Here is an 18,301-nt window from a genome sequence, read left to right as displayed (position 1 = left end):
AGAGAGAGAAGAGTGAGGAGAGAGAGAGAGAGAGAGAGAGAGAGAGAGAGAGAGAGAGAGAAGGAGAGAGGAGAGAGAGAGGAGGAGAGAGGGAGAGAGGAGAGAGAGAGAGAGAGAGAGAGAGAGGAGAGAGAGAGAGAGAGAGAGAGAGAGAGAGAGAGAGTGTGTGTCAGTCTACTCTCATTGAGGGTGTCATAACTCTGTAATAGCATACACACTGATCGCCCAGGTGTTATTCTATCTGATAGATATAGGCGAGGTCTCAAAGTCCTGTGTGTGAGGTGGATAGACAGGCTCGTTTTTAAAAGTGCCACTGCAGAATGAGGCACATGGACTGTGACAGAAGAGACGACTGGTACTGTACTACTACATAGAGTCTACATACATAGCCACTGCGGGAATTTGTTATGAGCTCTCATGTGGCTGATACGATATTCAATCTGAGGGCTGCGTAGTCTATTGGCTATGCGCGCAGACGCACTGTCGTATATCATAGGCTCCGTCCCATTACATGATGTATTCCAGTCGTGTAATGTCTAATAGAAGCTGATCAAATAGGATAAGCTATGACTATGTGGGGGGGGGGGGGGGGGCGACAGAGCTCAATTACTTTAGATAATATATTATAAATATGTGTGTGTGTGTGCATCGCCTTGAACCAGTTTATGGGATCCGAAAGTGGAAAACCCAGCACCTTTCACTTTGCTTGTCATGATTGCCAATGCCAGCAGCCAGTGTTCTTTCGATATCCTACTACTTCCGAGAAGAAGTGATATAGTCAACGCTGTCTCAATGCACGTTAACGTTAAATAAAAAATTAATAAAAAAGAAACCGTCCATATTAAGCTTGGAAAATATTGACAAAGCTCCGCAGAACAGCACGTGCACTGTGCGTGTCCCGGTGCGCTCTCTCTCTCTCCTGGTCCCAAATATTGTTGACAATGTGGGTTTAGTTCATTGTCACGCGTTTCTTCAAAACTTGAATGACAGGTTCCGACACAACAAAAAAAAGGCTCCACAGAGACAGACACCCCTTCCATTCACTCTGTTTCACATGCCTTACTTACCCGTGCGCAGGAGGGATGCGATGGTGATGATGGCGAGGGGGACGCGGACGCACCAGCTCCAAACCGTCGCCAGAGCCATCGTTGATATTATTCCTGATCCCTGGTCTGTTCCTTAGTATTCCTCTTCTTTGGAGAAATCAGAGTGGCACGATCCCGCAGGTTCACTCGCCAACAGCGCGTTCAGCGTGTGTGCATGTATGTGTGCATGTATGTGTATGTGTGTGTGCGTGTGTGTGCGCGCGCGTGTGCAGACTGGCTATAATGTTGTGAACCGAGCGGTCGTTGAAACAGCAGCTCTTTACATGGTAATGCGCAGACACATACACACACACATCCCCTTAAAGTGACTGAATGTGATGCTGGATTTTCTTCGTTACTTTAAAATGTAAAATATGTAAAAGCTCAGCCGGCGAGGCGGGACTCGAAGCGCTCCGACCAATTGCATGAAGCGATGAGACTTGGTGTGTGTGTGTGTGTGTGCGTGTGTGCGTGTGTGTGTGTGGGGGGGGGGGGGGGGGCATTCCAATTAATTGAAATCAATTCGCTCTAAATGTGATTGATAACCAGCATTACTTTTCGTCCCCCAATTACAAATGTATTCGAAATCCAGTTATGTGTCCAACAGAATGATGACGATAACAATAATTAAATAAATGAGTATGTGTAACTATTGTTTGAAAATACAATCATATTGTAAAACTTAAATACAGATGAATCGATATAGATTATTACATGTCTGTAGTCCTAATTAATTACCCGCACACGTAAGGCATCACATATAAGGAGGTAATAGGAAAGTTGTGGTGTAGTATGAGAGAGGGACTAGGGTTTGTCTCATATCCCAGAGCAGACCTGCGTCCATTTGGCTACATCACTGTACAGAACGGCGGTAATGGCTTGGAACAAAAACTTGCTCCTCTGGCTGAACCTATGGTATATGATTGTGCTCATCAGTGGCCTGGGTCTATTAGACCACACTAGAGGGACTTTTCAAGTACCGTCATGCTCTGGCCACCTATGCCAAAAAATTGTGTTTTTCAGTCAGTGGGCACAGTTCTAAAAAAAATCAGTTTGGACCTCTTTTTCTCTCTCTTTATTGTGTGGCTTCCTGGTTTTATAGCCTCAAACGCTCACAGGCATCCTTTTTTTAAACCTTCGCTTTAGCGACCCCTTCAGAGAAGAAGAGGGATAGCAAGTCTTATTAAATCTTTAGCCAGATAGGCCTCTCAGTTCTCATTCGGCTCATTTCAACAAACACCTGTCTAGTTCAATTGCACCAATTTATTTTTTTACCCACTTTTTCTCCCCATTTTCATTTTTTTTTTCCATCCCAATTTCGTATTTCCAATTATCCCCTCCCCTGTCTTGAACGTTGCTAGACTATGCCTCCCACTGGTCGGCTGTAGTGAGGATAGAAGCCTTGCATCACGTGTCCCCTCCGGTACACGAGGAGGCAGCCTGTCGCATCTTTTCACCGCAGCAGCTCGAACTCTCAGTGGCGAGGAGTAACATGTGGGAGGCTCACGCTGCCCCCGATACTTCCTGTTTCCGCCGCACCGGCGTCACCCAACCGACCTGTAGGAGTCGCTGTCCACAACGTCGAATCCCCACCCACCGGCTTTCCCACCTCTAACACTGCCAATTGTGTTAGTATGACGGCCGGCCAAGCCGGTAGCAACGCAGAGAGCTGGGGTCAATACCAGCATCTCCTGCGTTAGTGGCGAGCGCCTTGCCCACTGCGCCACTCAGCCGCCTTAATTGCACCAATTCCTGAAGGAACACAACTATTTGCATCCCACATTTTTTTATTGATACATTCAGAGAGTCTCCTTTGAGGGTTGCTCTGCAAACAGCAGACCAGTGGTTCCCAACCTTTTTTGGCCTGTGACCCCACATCACAAAACAGAATTAATTAACAGCTAATTAATTTGTGGGGGATGCAGATGGGCATGGAAACCTTTCAGTTTTCTTTCCTTTGCTGCCACAAATATTTGACGCCCTAGGCAAGTTATGGTGCCTCCCCCCCTGGCCCCTGAGGGGGGGAGGGGGGCAAAAATCGGATGGAAAAAACAATCCAAGTTGACATCTTTAATGCATTATGTTTACCTACTATCTGTTTAAAGATGGCAGCTTAGATTGCTGCTTTCTTCCTTCTTGAATGAAATACAGGGAATGAATAAGAAGCGCAAAACTCCAGCTTAGCGACCCTGTTTCAATTCCATGTGACCTCACTTGGGGTCACGACCCCAATGTCGGGAACCCCTGCAGTAGTCCTATCTATGTGGCCATGCGTAACCTACTGTACAAACTGCTCCCAGCAGCCTCCAGGCCTCTCTGCCCGGTGATTCTCTTCTTGCCACGTGACCAATAACCTCGGCTCATTTCCCCGCTTTGTTTAGATGTTGATCATATCTCTCCACTCCTCGTTCCCCACTTCCATTTGCCGCTCTCCGAATGTTTGCTCCCCCGGTTGGCGGGGAGTCCGTGGCGGTGGTGCCCCTGCAGCAGATGGGGCACATTGTCGGAGAGTAATGAGGGGAGAACACCTGCCTCTTCCGTGGAACCCACCTCGTTCATTTTCAGCACATTGACACAACATATGCAAGAGGAACATACAAAACCAAGTGACCGTGACGATGAACAGCACAGGGGAATGGGCGCACAGTTGCGCACCTGGTGCCGTAATGCTTTATCCCATCAAGAGTCGTGTTTAACACAAATAGCTCATTGCTCCGTGTTATGTTATATACACTGTGGACTCACTGGGCTTTATGTTGTATAGTATATGTCACAATCACGGCAAGAGCCTCTCTCTCTCCTCCTGCTTCCACACCCTTATATGGGCAGCTTCCGACCCTGCCTGCAATCAGCACAGCTGAGAGTCATCCGCTCATCACCAACCCCTGATATCAACCCTACGGATCCTGCCCTTGATCGTCTCAGTGTTATCCTATCAACCTAGGTACGAGGACGTACCCCACCTTGCTGCTCTGTCTTGTTGCCTGCCTTGTCCTAACCTCTGTTCTCCCTGTGTCCAGGACCATCACTCTCGGCCTACGCTGTCTCCTGACGCACCGCTCGCTCTGACGTTCCTGGGAACCTCAAGCAAGCGCCCCTGCTCGTCCAAAGTCGCACATTCTTGTATATTCTCTGTTGCCTTGTCTGCTTGGTACCCAAAGGAATTAAAACCAACCTAAAAAGCGCCATTCTCTCTCTCCGTGTTCTGCTATTTGGCTCAGCCACCGCTGCCGTAACAGTATACACTGTGGACTCACTGGGCGTTATGTTATATACACTGTGGACTCACTGGGCGTTATGTTATATACACTGTGGACTCAGTGGGCGTTATGTTATATACACTGTGGACTCACTGGGCGTTATGTTATATACACTGTGGACTCACTGGGCATTATGTTATATACACTGTGGACTCACTGGGCGTTATGTTATATACACTGTGGACTCAGTGGGCGTTATGTTATATACACTGTGGACTCACTGGGCGTTATGTTATATACACTGTGGACTCACTGGGCGTTATGTTATATACACTGTGGACTCACTGGGCGTTATGTTATATACACTGTGGACTCACTGGGCGTTATGTTATATACACTGTGGACTCACTGGGCGTTATGTTATATACACTGTGGACTCACTGGGCGTTATGTTATATACACTGTGGACTCACTGGGCGTTATGTTATATACACTGTGGACTCACTGGGCGTTATGTTATATACACTGTGGACTCACTGGGCGTTATGTTATATACACTGTGGACTCAGTGGGCGTTATGTTATATACACTGTGGACTCAGTGGGCGTTATGTTATATACACTGTGGACTCACTGGGCGTTATGTTATATACACTGTGGACTCACTGGGCGTTATGTTATATACACTGTGGACTCAGTGGGCGTTATGTTATATACACTGTGGACTCACTGGGCGTTATGTTATATACACTGTGGACTCAGTGGGCGTTATGTTATATACACTGTGGACTCAGTGGGCGTTATGTTATATACACTGTGGACTCACTGGGCGTTATGTTATATACACTGTGGACTCACTGGGCGTTATGTTATATACACTGTGGACTCAGTGGGCGTTATGTTATATACACTGTGGACTCAGTGGGCGTTATGTTATATACACTGTGGACTCACTGGGCGTTATGTTATATACACTGTGGACTCACTGGGCGTTATGTTATATACACTGTGGACTCACTGGGCGTTATGTTATATACACTGTGGACTCAGTGGGCGTTATGTTATATACACTGTGGACTCACTGGGCGTTATGTTATATACACTGTGGACTCAGTGGGCGTTATGTTATATACACTGTGGACTCACTGGGCGTTATGTTATATACACTGTGGACTCACTGGGCGTTATGTTATATACACTGTGGACTCACTGGGCGTTATGTTATATACACTGTGGACTCACTGGGCGTTATGTTATATACACTGTGGACTCACTGGGCGTTATGTTATATACACTGCAGACTGGTGACTAGCCTATCCGGCTTACTGTTGTACTGCGAAGGTCTCACTTCAGTGACGTGGGACCGCTCCAGTATGTGTCCACCCTGACCCTGGTGTCACGGGGCATGTCCGTTTATCTTCTCCCGCCCCAGCTTGGACATTAGCATGGAAGCGCTAACAGGCCATTTGGGTCCTACAGTAGACCTGTCTCTCTCTCTCTCTCCACCCTCGCAGGTAATGGTCAGGTCAGGATTCCAAGCACAGCTCCTTCCACTCTGACCTGTTATTGTAAGACTGCGTCGCCTGTGAGCCGCCTGCAAGGTCAAAGGGTCAACATGAAGTGCACCTCCCTCTCGCCGCTCCGGGGGCCAGGGACCCTGCAGCTAGACACGCCTGTCACATAACCTTGTCTTGTCAGGCCAACCTGTTGAGCCACATGTAGGAAAAGCATTGCACACAGCAGCCCCTTCACCCATGACTGACTCAAAGGCCAAAACAAAATAGTGCTCACTGCCATTTCACCTGACAGAGCACGCCTCAAATTTCCAAAAATTGATTTTTTTTGGCGTGACTGTTTTAAAAATATAATTTTCTGCCACCGCCTCAGTATATTTTTGCAACCTTATAGCCTAAGCTTGACCCGGGGCATAAAGCGAGCACAAGTTTCTTAAGAGTTGAAGGAGAGACACCCACACTGAGTCTGTAAAAGGTTAGAGGAGAAATGGCTGCGGTAGAAGCAGACTATAGAGAGGGCTTGAATAATCAGTTTAATAACATTATCCTGGCTGTGCTCCGTGGCGCGTGCGCCCGTTAATAGAGTGTCATGGTTAAACCGCCGCTTCGCCCGTTATTAACGATGGCCCACGGTCAGCCACACACCGATGATAAAACCACAAACCCCAACATAACTTCAACAGACAGGCGTAATGAAATGCTCAGCATTATGAGCATGGTTGTGGTAATAAGCTTCGATGTTGCGGTGCAGCGTTTAGGGTCACAAGGCAACAGAGAAAATTAAGGGGGAGAAAGTTGTGGCCATTGGTGAGGATTTTGGGGTGAATTAGTACATGTAAATGTAGGGAATAGATTAACGTTAGCTGACAACTAGCAACGGATAACCTAGTCTTCACTCTGAAACTGTGGGCAGAGACTCCAGGTTATCTGTATCAATTTACCACCATTATTGTGTGTGTGTGTATGTGTGCTAATGAGAGTGTGACTGTGTGTGTGTGTGAATGAGAGTGTGACTGTGTGTGTGTGTGTGTGTCTGTGTGTGTGAATGGTAAATGGTGCATTTATATAGAGCTTTTATCCAAAACGCTTAGCAATTTATGTTCCTCACATTCACACACCGATGGGCAGAGGCAACCATGCAAGGTGCCAACCTGCTCATCAGGAGCAATTAGGTGTTAAGTGTCTCGCTCAAGGACACGCTCAACACGCTGCCCAGGAGGAGCGGGAATTGAACCGGGAACCTTCCAATTACCAGACAACTGCTCTACCTCCTGAGCTTACCTCCTGTGAAGGAGACAGACAGAAGGACCTAGTAGGGCAGTGCCCATCTCAATAAAGGTCACGGCTCTGTAGCGAGGCCTTGCTCACTGGGGGGATGAGAGCGGTAAACAAGCCTGTGATGGCTTCGGACAGGGAGAATGCGCAGCCAGGCGAAGGCACACATCCGTCTTTCGCTACAGCGTCAATACTCTTCCTGCTTCTTCATATTCCCTCCGATGGAACAAAATCAATGGCGTACACACTGGAGGACGGCGGAAAGCATTTCTCAAATCCCTTTAATGCCACAGCAGAAAAAAGAAATGACAGTAAAAAAAAGAAAAAAGAAAGTACAGTAAAGTAGGATAGTAGAGTGTGCTTCTCATGGCGACACAGATTCTACATGGATCTACATAATAAACCAAAATAAAACAATCTGCACAATGGCTTACTGGTGATACAGCCAACCAATTGTGTTTGTGACAGAAAGGACATTGCTTTTTTTGTTGCTTTCTTTGTGAAAAGTGCTGTTTGAGAGTGTTTTGCTGCTCTCGAGGTTGGAATTGCACACAGTGGAGACACTTTGCCGGCTCATACAGTACACAAGTCTCATCCCCTCCTGCCTGCCCTTTGATGAGAGCGTTGATCTCCATTTTGCAAGGCACGAGAATCAATGAAGAGAAAATTGCCCACTTTTTGACCAAGACACACTCTGCAGTCTCCCCCTACGGCGGAAACTGGCCGGGGCTTCTGTAAAACAATCATTTGTCCCCGTTCCTGTCCTCATCCAGCTCGTTGCAACATTTTGCCTTCCTCCCCCCGTCTCCCAGCATCCTTCCCTCCCTCCCGCACCCCTCCCTAACAGCCATACATCCACCCAAACCCGTCTTCTTCAGTCACCCACTTCATCTTCCTCCTCTCTCACTCCGACACCCCCCCCCCTTCTCCTCCTCTTCCATCTCCTGGTGTGTTCAGACCAGAGGCTGTTTGTCTCCGCAGGTAGATGCCAGAGACTCCTCGCTGCCTTTGTAGATGGGCTTCTTCTGGGAGTGGTCATCACTGGAGAGAGAAAGAGAGAGAGAGAGAGAGAGAGAGAGAGAGAGAGAGAGAGAGAGAGAGAGAGAGAGAGAGAGAGAGAGAGAGAGAGAGAGAGAGAGACAATATGAGAGAGAGGGAGAGAGAGAGAGACAATAAGAGAGAGGGAGAGAGAGAGAGACAATAAGAGAGAGGGAGAGAGAGAGAGAATAAGAGAGAGGGAGAGAGAGAGACAGTAAGAGAGAGAGGGAGAGAACGAGAGAGAGACAGTAAGAGAAAAAGGGAGAGAAAGAGATACAGTAAGATAGAGAGGGAGAGAAAGAGATGGATGATTAGCAGTAAATCGACTTCCCTGGGATGGCACTGTAGGCGCTTGAAAAGTATGTGAGGAAATAATAGACTCCAACCTCGCCATCGACTCAAAGCTGGCTATTGATGAAAACTCTCTCTCTCTCTCTCTCTCTCTCTTGTATAGGGACAAACACTAAACATACATTGACGTGGCGCCACAGTGCTCCAGATCTAACTGGTTCTAAACACACACAGAGAGAACTATTTCTCTTTCAGCCAGTGGTGTTTTCAGCCCACGTAGATATGAGGTTAACGAGCGTAGCCGCGCAAAGTCGCGGTTCACATTAGGATGCTGTCAGCGAGCAGCTTTTACTGTAAATTTCAATAATGTTGTTAGCATTCGCGTTAGCTCTTTGTAGAGTTTTAGAGTCACAGCATTAAACCTGCCGCTATTAGTCTACGGCTCTCTAACCGGCGGGATGAGAGGAACGAGCCTCTAGGGAGAGGCCGGGCCACAGACGAGATAAAAAGACAAGGTGAAGTCGGTTTAGTGATTTAGATTTAGTGATACGTTCTACGTTGGATTATGAAAAAATCATGAAAGCAGATGCAGACGAGGGGCATTCACACGTACAGTTTGTGTACACACAAACACACACACGCTCACACACACACATGACTACACACATACAAATACACAGACACACAGAGATATGCACACACATTTGAATTATTTATTTATGTCCACATAAATAGGACTTAAAAACACGAATAATGCAATCAGATTTTGAAAGACAGTTACAAAGGTGCCTGATTGGCCACATTGTTGCATAAAAACAGGATAATAACACACATGATGAAAATAACAGTAGCAGGTGAAAAGTAACAGACAAATAAAAACACTTCATGTATATAAATATATATATATATATAGAGGTGTCTCCTCTAGCAAGTCAAGTCAAGTCAAGGGGGGGGGGGGGGGTGAAGGGGGGGTTTCCCCCCTTGGTGATTTATTTTTTGTCAAATCAGTTGTGCAATAGTCACTTTTGGTGAGTTGTTTCTATACAATTCAGTTATATGACATTTAGGTATGACACAGGACTACACAAGCATTTTTAGTATAGAAATGTCAACAGACTAAAGCAGGGAACCACAATATTTTGCATACGAATTATGCAGAATGTAATATCATAACTGTCTATTACTTTTCTTGCAATTGAGCCAATTTTCCTTAGGTACGGGTTTGAGGTGTGTGTTCAACAGAATGTAGTATCAAAAACACATTCACAAAAAGTATGGGTTACTGAATGCTGAACTGCATTATATTATGCGTTATAATCACTAAGCCATTGTAAGACCTTACCTGTGTCCCTGTATCACTTGTCTCTGCTGCCCTTTGATAAAAAAAACGTCCCTATGTCCATTTTCCTTTTTTTGGGCATATTTCAGTTAGTCACAGCAAAAGTCACCTAGTAAAAGTGAGATAATTGACAATATCAAAACATGCTAGGGCTGTACCGAATAGTTCGAAGCTTCGTTCATAATGTTGACGTTCGAATTCTAAATCAACATAAAAAAATGTAAACACTTTTTTTTTTTTTTACATTTTTATTTGCCAAGGTATGGCGAGTGCCATACCTTGCCATACCAAATGGACGCCCCTGCAGCCAACCTCTAGAATGAACACCGACCAAGGATCACGCATGCACGCATGGCACGCGCACGCACACACACACACACACACACACACACACACACACACACACACACACACACACACACACACACACACACACACACACACACACACACACACACACACACACACATATGCACACACTCAGTAAAAGCAACAGCCTTGGTTCTATCACAGGAGTCAGTATGAAATATAGCAGCAATAGTCATATAATATATATAGACAAACTGCAGAATAAAAGATGCAGGCTGAGGGAGAATGAGGGAGAGCAACCAGGTGAAAGAGGATAAAGCACTATAAACAATCACACATAAATACGGCCCTTTGTATTTCCTGTTGGAATGTTTGTACGGCCCTTTGTATTTCCTGTTGGAATGTTTGTTAACTCTTTCCCTGCCAACAACGATTTTATACGCGTTTGTCCGCCAATCGAATAACGCCAACCACGTATATATACGTTATTGGATCGTTATTTCTTTTATTCGCTATTTCCATTCATAAATCATCCAGGTATGCTGTGGTACTGTGTGGCAATGTGTCTGAGATCGCAACGGTCCGATACCGCCGCCTGGTGGTATGCGGCCGATGTCGCACTTCCTTTCTGACTCTGTGTATGTGGCTGTGCGTCATTGAAAGTCATCCAGGCGGAGTTTTCTTGTGACGTGGATCAAGATATTCACCCGATCGCATTGAATCGCCTTCGGGACGCCAGATTCATTATGCTGTTGGGGGTTATGGCGTGGGCCAAATGGACATACAATCTAGAAGATGGCAATCAAATAATTGGAATATTCTTTTTGGAGTCTCATCGGCCACAGGTAAGAGCAATTTAACGTCAATTTCAGCTTGGTTGTCCATTGTTTTCATAGCCATCGCCCTGATCAGCGTATGCTGTTGTACTAACGAATGCCGTTATTGACAATCAATTAATCAGAAACGACACCCCCCCCCTTTCATGCATGCATGATGGGACATAATATACCGATCATATGCATTTGAATTTTTAATTGTAGCGTGTATAGGGACGAAATGCCAATGGATTAAGTATAATATGCGTCGCAGGCTATTACTAACGTTCCAGGAATTACCCTATAGACCACTCTAAAACTATACTTATATTCACCACGGTATAAAATGAGAATGTATGGATGGAAAAATTATTACTTTTTCACATCATGAACGATAGATACTCGATGTCAAATGGGCCATAGTATTGAATATATAGCTATAATATTTAAATAGTTATAGCCCTGCAAACAAGGTGAGCGACTCCCACCGTTTACAGCACTGGCGGTAGCTACTACAGGATGAGGCTAATGCATGGCGTCCAATGAGTTAATACAGTTGCTAACAGGAAATAAACACTGAATAGCAACACAATATTTCTGAAAAGGTCTATACACACACACACACACACACACACACACACACACACACACACACACACACACACACACACACACACACACACACACACACACACACAAAGTCCTATCACTGCTGGCTGGAACTCCCAGTGTGAGGCAGATGGGCAGAGAAAACAACAATCAGTGTGTGTGTGTGTGTGTGTGTGTGTGTGTGTGTGGGTGTGTGTGTGTGTGTGTGTGTGTGCCCATGACTACTGGCGTGTCTGTGAGTGATAACTCCATGTCTTGTCACCCCTGGCGTCACGTCTACATTGGCCCTCTGACTCATTGGTGCCACACACACACACACACACACACACACACACACACACACACACACACACACACACACACACACACACAGGGTCAAGAGGTCAGATTGGCTGCTGCTTACACTGGTCCCTTGCTGCTCCTGGCCTGCTTCGCCCTGCGGCACAGGAAGACACTTGTGCTGAGGATGAGCACCAAGAAGGCCACGCTCACCATTGAGCTCATCAGCATGATCCACTGATGCTCCTGTACCAGGTCTGTGGGACAGTGAAACAGTCACATGTACATGAATGGAAATTCACACATCACAAAGACTCCTCACCACCACCCTAGACAAAGACCTAGAGTTTGACTTCTAGAAGGAATAGTTTTCTTTTATTATTATTATTATTATTATTATTATTATTATTATTATTATTATTATTATTATTATTATTATTATTATTATTATTTTTATTATTATTATTATTATTATTATTATTATTATTATTATTATTATTATTATTATTTTTTTACTTTCTTACCTCTTCATAACTCAACATACAGGTAAATTTCCTCCAGTGTGTAAAGAACCCTTATACTTTTAAAAAGGCACATAAAAATGTGTTTAGCTGTCAGTCCTTGAATCAAAGGCAATACATTTCAAAGCAGATATGGGGGAGTGAGCACTTAAGTCACATACAGATTGACTTCAGACTCGACAAGTACCTTTGATTAGGGACTTGAGAACAATGTAAGACAAAGGCACAGCCTAAATCAATATAACATTTTATTAATTCATTTGATACAAGATAACATTCCGTGCACTGATTGAAATGAACTGTCATCCAAGCTGTGTGTTGTTGTAGGAGAGCTTGCCAACCAGTCTCACATCTCCCTTGTAGTACACAGAGACATGCGCCTGTGCCAGAATTTCATGTGGGCGTTTCTTCTTCCACTAATGTAACTCAAATCCAGTAGTGACTGCACACTAGTGGCCGCGTTGGAACGCAAACTGCATCATGCTCTCACAAGCCGGCAGAAACACTTTCACTTTCCATTAATGGCATATTTAAAAGCATATTCAGTCTATGAAGAACAAATGTGGGCTACACACTGTATACACATCTGAGTCAGGTGATCTGACACTGGATCTATCAAGATATACAGTAGGCTATTGACAAAATCCTCTCATTACACAGAGCATGGCTTTCTCTTTATGTAAAGTAGCCTATTTATTTTCTCTAATTCACATTGGTTGCAATTTGTTGCATCGACGCCCGATAGTGAATTCATTAAAGGAACACGCCAACATTATGGGAAATGTGCTTACCGTCCTCTCCAGAGTCAGACAAGAAGATAGATACTAATTTCCTCTTCGTGCATTTAGTAGAATTGCTATCCGGCTGCAAGCTAGCCTAGCTTAGCACAAATTATTGGAAGCGGATAGGCACTAGTGTACCTTTAGAGGCTTTAGATAGAATGTCGCCAGTGAAACTGATCTTTGCTTTCACTTAGTATGCTATCTGTTGTTAATTAATTTAGAAAATTATACATTTTTGAGATGCAGGAGAGATTCAACATGGGTGGATAAAAAAAGTCCTGTTGGGCTTTATGTGTGATGCACCGGTCTCCCTCTACGTGTCTCCAACTTCATCCAACAGCGTGCTGCTCCCACATCATTGACAACAGTTCTTTACATCGTAAAGATTGTGTTGATAGATTAAAGGAATAATCATATTGTATTGTACCAACAACGGTAGACTAGGCAGCAAAAAAAATAAAGGAAAAAAAGTGATTAAAAACACGTTTAAATCAACGTGCAAAGCAAAGTACATTTCCTAGAAATAACCAGTGATGGGAGTAACGGCGTTATAAAGAACGGCGTTACTAACGGCGTTAGTTTTTTCAGTAACGCGTAATCTAACGGATCACTCTTCAAATCTTAATAACGCCGTTACCGTTACTGCCAACAAATGCGGCGCGTTACTGTCTATGATTGAAGCTTTTTTTTTCATCAGAAATATCTCTGCGTCGAGAGGCATTCTGTCCTTCTCAGCCAACCTCAGCGCGCGATTGGCTGAGGTTGAGTAAAATGTCATGGTAAGCCAATCAAAGGTAGAGGTGGACGGGTGCCTCCAGAGTCTGACACACAGCGACACAACACAAGCGACTCAGTCACCGTGAGACCGCGGTCCGTGTAGGTTTTGATAGTTTGTTTGGCGGCCTAATAATCCCAAACTAATGCAACGAACAACACACACGAGCAGTCAATGACAGACAGTCCATGAGCGTTTTTTGTTCACTCTTGTTGTGTTGCAGCGCAGGGCACTACTGTGGAGGCTCTACTCTGCTGACATAGTGCTGCACTTCCTGGTTTAATAGCACAGTCTTCAGGTGCTCAGAGTCAGAGATATATATATCTGTATGTCATGCATGTCTTAAATGTCATGATTAGATTTGTTTAGATGATTAGATTAGATTCTTATATCTGTATGTTGTGTATGTCATAAATGTCATGAATTGAAAATGGGGGACCCTGATGTAAACAAGACGAAAGTCTTTCTCTGGTCTGCATCCCCTTAACAATTGTGTGTATTGAGCTGTACTGTACTGTACCCATTCTGCAATCTGTTAATTAAAATGTTCAATCAATCAGTATATATTTGTTATTTATTTTTGGTATAGTGCATAATTTAATGTTGCCCAGTTGTGGCCTGTTGAGGGGCAATACATGATATCAAAAGTTCCAAAACATCTATTGTATTTGTATGATCCACTATATAAACATAGTAATTATAATAATATCTACATACATGGCATTTGATTGGAGGCTAGTCTCACTTTGTCCCACAGCAACATTAAAATAGTTTAGATTTGTGTATGTTGTTTATGTAAAAAAAATTACTTGAAAGTAACGCAATAGTTACTTTCTGAAGTAACTAGTTACTTTTATAATTTGTAACTGAGTAAGTAATTTAGTTACTTTTTGGAAGAAGTAACTAGTAACTGTAACTAGTTACTTTTTAAAAGTAACTTGCCCAACACTGGAAATAACCATGTCGCACAGCGGTTATTTCTAAACTGATGTAGAGCAGATTTGATCATTCCAGAAAGGGACTTGACCAAAGACCTGAGACATAACTTGCACTCTAGCTCAAATAATTGAGACTTGATTTGGACTGGCATGAAATTACTTATGAGTATCTCTGTTTCAAAGTGAAAAAGAAATCCTCCAATAACTCACTAATGTCTAAAAAGACAATTGTGGGAAAGCACAGATTTTACCTTCAAAAGCAGATTCAACCTGTCTTTCTTTGGTATAGTCTATGGCCCTTTTCCATTTTTCTTCCATTGTGCAAAAGTTGTGGATAGTCTGGTAGTTATATTATCATACTGGTAATTGCGTCTCGCTCTGCCATATTGAGATAACTCTTATCTCCTAGCACTTAATGTGCTCAAGAAACAAACAAATGCATATATATTTAATAGTATTTGTATATCGTTTGATATCCCCTGTATATTCCTTGTACAATATACACTGAATATCCCTTTAGTCTACTAACAGCCCATAATAGTTTCATTCTACCATTGGACGAGAACCTGGCGCCAGCAGCCAAGCCCCTTGGTTCAAGTTCAATCGTGCCGACGAACATGTCGTTACAAGCCCGGTTCCGCGTAGGAATATGTCTGGCGAAATACGAATGGTACTATTTGTTCACAGCGCATATATATATGGCGCAAGTAAAGTAGAACTTTTTTTTTTTTTGTATTTTATTTTTTTATTATTTTTTAAACAAACACATAAACAAACATGACAACACACAATAGGATATACAAATACAAATACAAATACAAAAATACACATATGCTCCAGCTCGTACCCCCCTCTCCCGGACCCCCCATTGGATAATCCAACCATTATAATTTGTTCCTAACCAGACACTACCATTATATGCTGGCTTTTATTCTCTCCACCACTTCTAACCACATTGCCATTTTGGATTCATTGAGACCCAAAATTCTAGCTGTTGATATTTCTTGATAAATCACATCGAGATATGTAAGAATCCAGACCTTACGGCACATTTTTTCCGGTTGAAACCATCGTGATGCTATCAGCTTTTTAGCCACTGTGATACCGGATAAAACCAATCTCTTTAGCTGTGGAGGTACTGCATGCTCAAAGACATCATTCAGTAGTAATACAGAGGGGTGTACAGGTATATCCAGAGTTAAGAGATTTGACAATTGCTGAGTCACTTCTTTCCAAAATATCTTAACTGGTGGGCAGTCCCAGTACATGTGCATAAATGTCCCTTCGTCCCCATTTGTACATAAGGAGCATTTGGAGTCTTGTTTAAGACCCATTTTGTTCAGTCTTATAGGAGTTAAGTATGTCCTGTGAATATAGTTAAGATTGATTTGTTGATGGTCCGGGTTCCTTGATGCAAGGCGTACATTTGCCCAGGCTTCTTGCCAGTCAAAGTCTATCTCCAGGTCTGGTATATCCCTCCTCCAGACTGAGTCTAGATGTAGGGTTTCATACGAGGCCGTTAGTAATTGATGATAAAAATCTGAAACAAAACCTCTCGATGTCTCTCTTTCATAGAAGAATTTGTGGTATCTGTGGTGTACAATTGGTATCCTTAATGGAACACCGTGAGCCTTCAAACATGCCAATAACTGTGCGTAAAAATAGTATGAGGACTTGGTGAGATTACATTTTTTGCATATCTCATCAAAACTACAAAAACCCTGTTTGTTGAAAACGTCTCCTAATGTGTGTATGCCTTGCTTTTCCCATCTAGGGAATCTTATAGGTTGTTTTCCAATCAAGAGTGCATTGTTATTGAATAAGGGAGTATGATTATGCCATTTATGTGGGATAGAGTCTTTTTTTTGTGTTTCATGCCATATCCGGATTGCATGAGTGATTATGGGGCCAAATTTCCGTTCGCATTGCTTAATTGATAATTTGGTGTACACTATGTCCTTCAGCCTATGTGGAGCTACTATATTTTCTTCTAAATTTCTCCAGGATACTGATGCTTGGGGATCAAACCATGTTGTCAGTGGTCTTAAAGTGTATGCCTTAAAATAGTGGTGGAAATCTGGAAATGCCATGCCACCGTCTGCTTTGTTTCTCTGTGCGGTGGATCTTTTTATACGTGGTGGTTTGTTATTCCAAATAAATTTGTATGTGGAGGAGTGTAATTCTTTCCAGTAACCCTTTGGAGGGGGTAACGGTAGCATTGAGCTGAAGAAGTTGATTCTAGGTAGGACGTCCATCTTAATTATTGATATCCGTGCTTGTACTGAGTTTTTAAGTTTTGACCACCTGACAAGGTCGTATTTGATTTTGTTTTGGATTTTTATGTAATTGTGCTTCACCGTTTGGCTTATGGTAGGGAATATTTCAACTCCCAAACATCTAAAGTGTTTTACCATCGGTATCTCTTCTGGGAGGGATATATTTCTTTTTGCAGGGGCGTTAAGTGGGAGGAAGGCCGACTTCGGCCAATTTATCCTAAATCCCGATAAATCTCCAAAGTCCTCAATCAACTTGAGAAGATGAGGCAATGCGGTGTTGGGGTTTTGCATGAACAGTATTACGTCGTCCGCATATAAACTAATTTTGTGTTGTGTGCCCTTGATTACGATTGGTTCTATGGATTGGGATTGTCTTATATATTGTGCTAAAGGCTCTAATGATAGATCGAATAGTCCGGGACTAAGGGGGCAACCCTGTCTGGAAGACCGTGATACTGGAAAGATTTCGGAGGTGATTGTACCTGTTGTAATCATGGCCGATGGGTCTTTGTATAATACTTTAATCATATCAATGAATCCTTTTCCTAACCCCATCCTTTCTAACACTGCCCATAGATACGACCATTCCAACCTGTCAAAAGCTTTCATTGCATCCAGGGACAGCATCGCCTTAGGTGTGTTGTCTTCCTTGTTAGCATCTAGTACGTGTAGTAATCGTCTTATGTTATCAGTGATCAGGCGGCCTCTTATGAAGCCTGTTTGGTCCGGATGAATTAAAGACGTCATATGCTTTTGTAGTCTGATGGCTAATACCTTAGAGTACAGTTTGAAGTAGAGTTTGAAGTAGAACTTTCTTTTAGTCCATTAGTCCTTTACCCTCCAACCTAGTAACAGACGTGAAGCCTCACCCACGACGCACGTGTGGTGCAGTAAGGCCTACTTGGCCTCAGAATAGGCATTGAGACATCGTGTGGATTAATAGTTGAATTGTCATAGTTTGGCACTATACCGTCGAGTGGGACGTATTTCTATTAAGTTAATAATAGTCTATTATGTATGGTGCATCGTTCGGTTAGAGTTATGAAGTGAGCAGTACCCCCATCGTTCCTGACGTTATCTGGAGTCTTAACCAGGCTGGGCAGACCACGTGTGGTGCTTGCATCCGAGGAGCTCCGGGCCAGGACGAGTGGACCTGTACATTGGATTACTTTACCCGGACGACGGCGAGCCTTCCACGGCTTGGATTATCTACGTGCTTTGGGTGCTTTGATTATGCCATGGATAACAGCCAACAC

At 43.6% G+C, this 18,301-nt stretch overlaps 2 protein-coding genes across 3 annotated transcripts in view; both read right to left on the bottom strand.

Annotated features, from left to right (window-relative positions):
- The window catches only part of LOC311246505 (cell adhesion molecule 4-like), a gene marked incomplete at its 3' end in the record, with an annotated part of 323,301 nt that extends 321,901 nt beyond the window's left edge, over positions 1–1,400 (bottom strand). Inside the window, exon 1 of the mRNA XM_084336655.1 lies at positions 1,068–1,400. Coding sequence (XP_084192781.1) covers positions 1,068–1,146 — 79 coding nt within the window. The 5' untranslated portion in view covers positions 1,147–1,400. The remainder of the gene's footprint in view (positions 1–1,067) is intronic.
- A 5,938-nt stretch (positions 1,401–7,338) lies between these two features.
- LOC311246321 (peroxidasin homolog) overlaps positions 7,339–18,301 on the bottom strand; it is a 66,841-nt gene continuing 55,878 nt past the window's right edge. The window contains exons 6-7 of one of the 2 annotated variants that reach the window (XM_084336472.1): positions 11,878–12,010; positions 7,943–8,114 (exon numbers count right to left, since the gene is read on the bottom strand). In XM_084336472.1, coding sequence (XP_084192598.1) covers positions 8,027–8,114; positions 11,878–12,010 — 221 coding nt within the window. In that variant the 3' untranslated portion in view covers positions 7,943–8,026. Of the gene's footprint in view, positions 8,115–11,877; positions 12,011–18,301 lie in introns of both variants that reach the window. The other variant, XM_084336473.1, reaches the window with a different exon arrangement.

Source organism: Notolepis coatsorum (assembly GCF_963971535.1).
Source record: "Notolepis coatsorum genome assembly, chromosome: 19".
Lineage (NCBI taxonomy): Eukaryota > Metazoa > Chordata > Actinopteri > Aulopiformes > Paralepididae > Notolepis > Notolepis coatsorum.
This window is presented reverse-complemented; position numbering and strand designations above follow the sequence as displayed.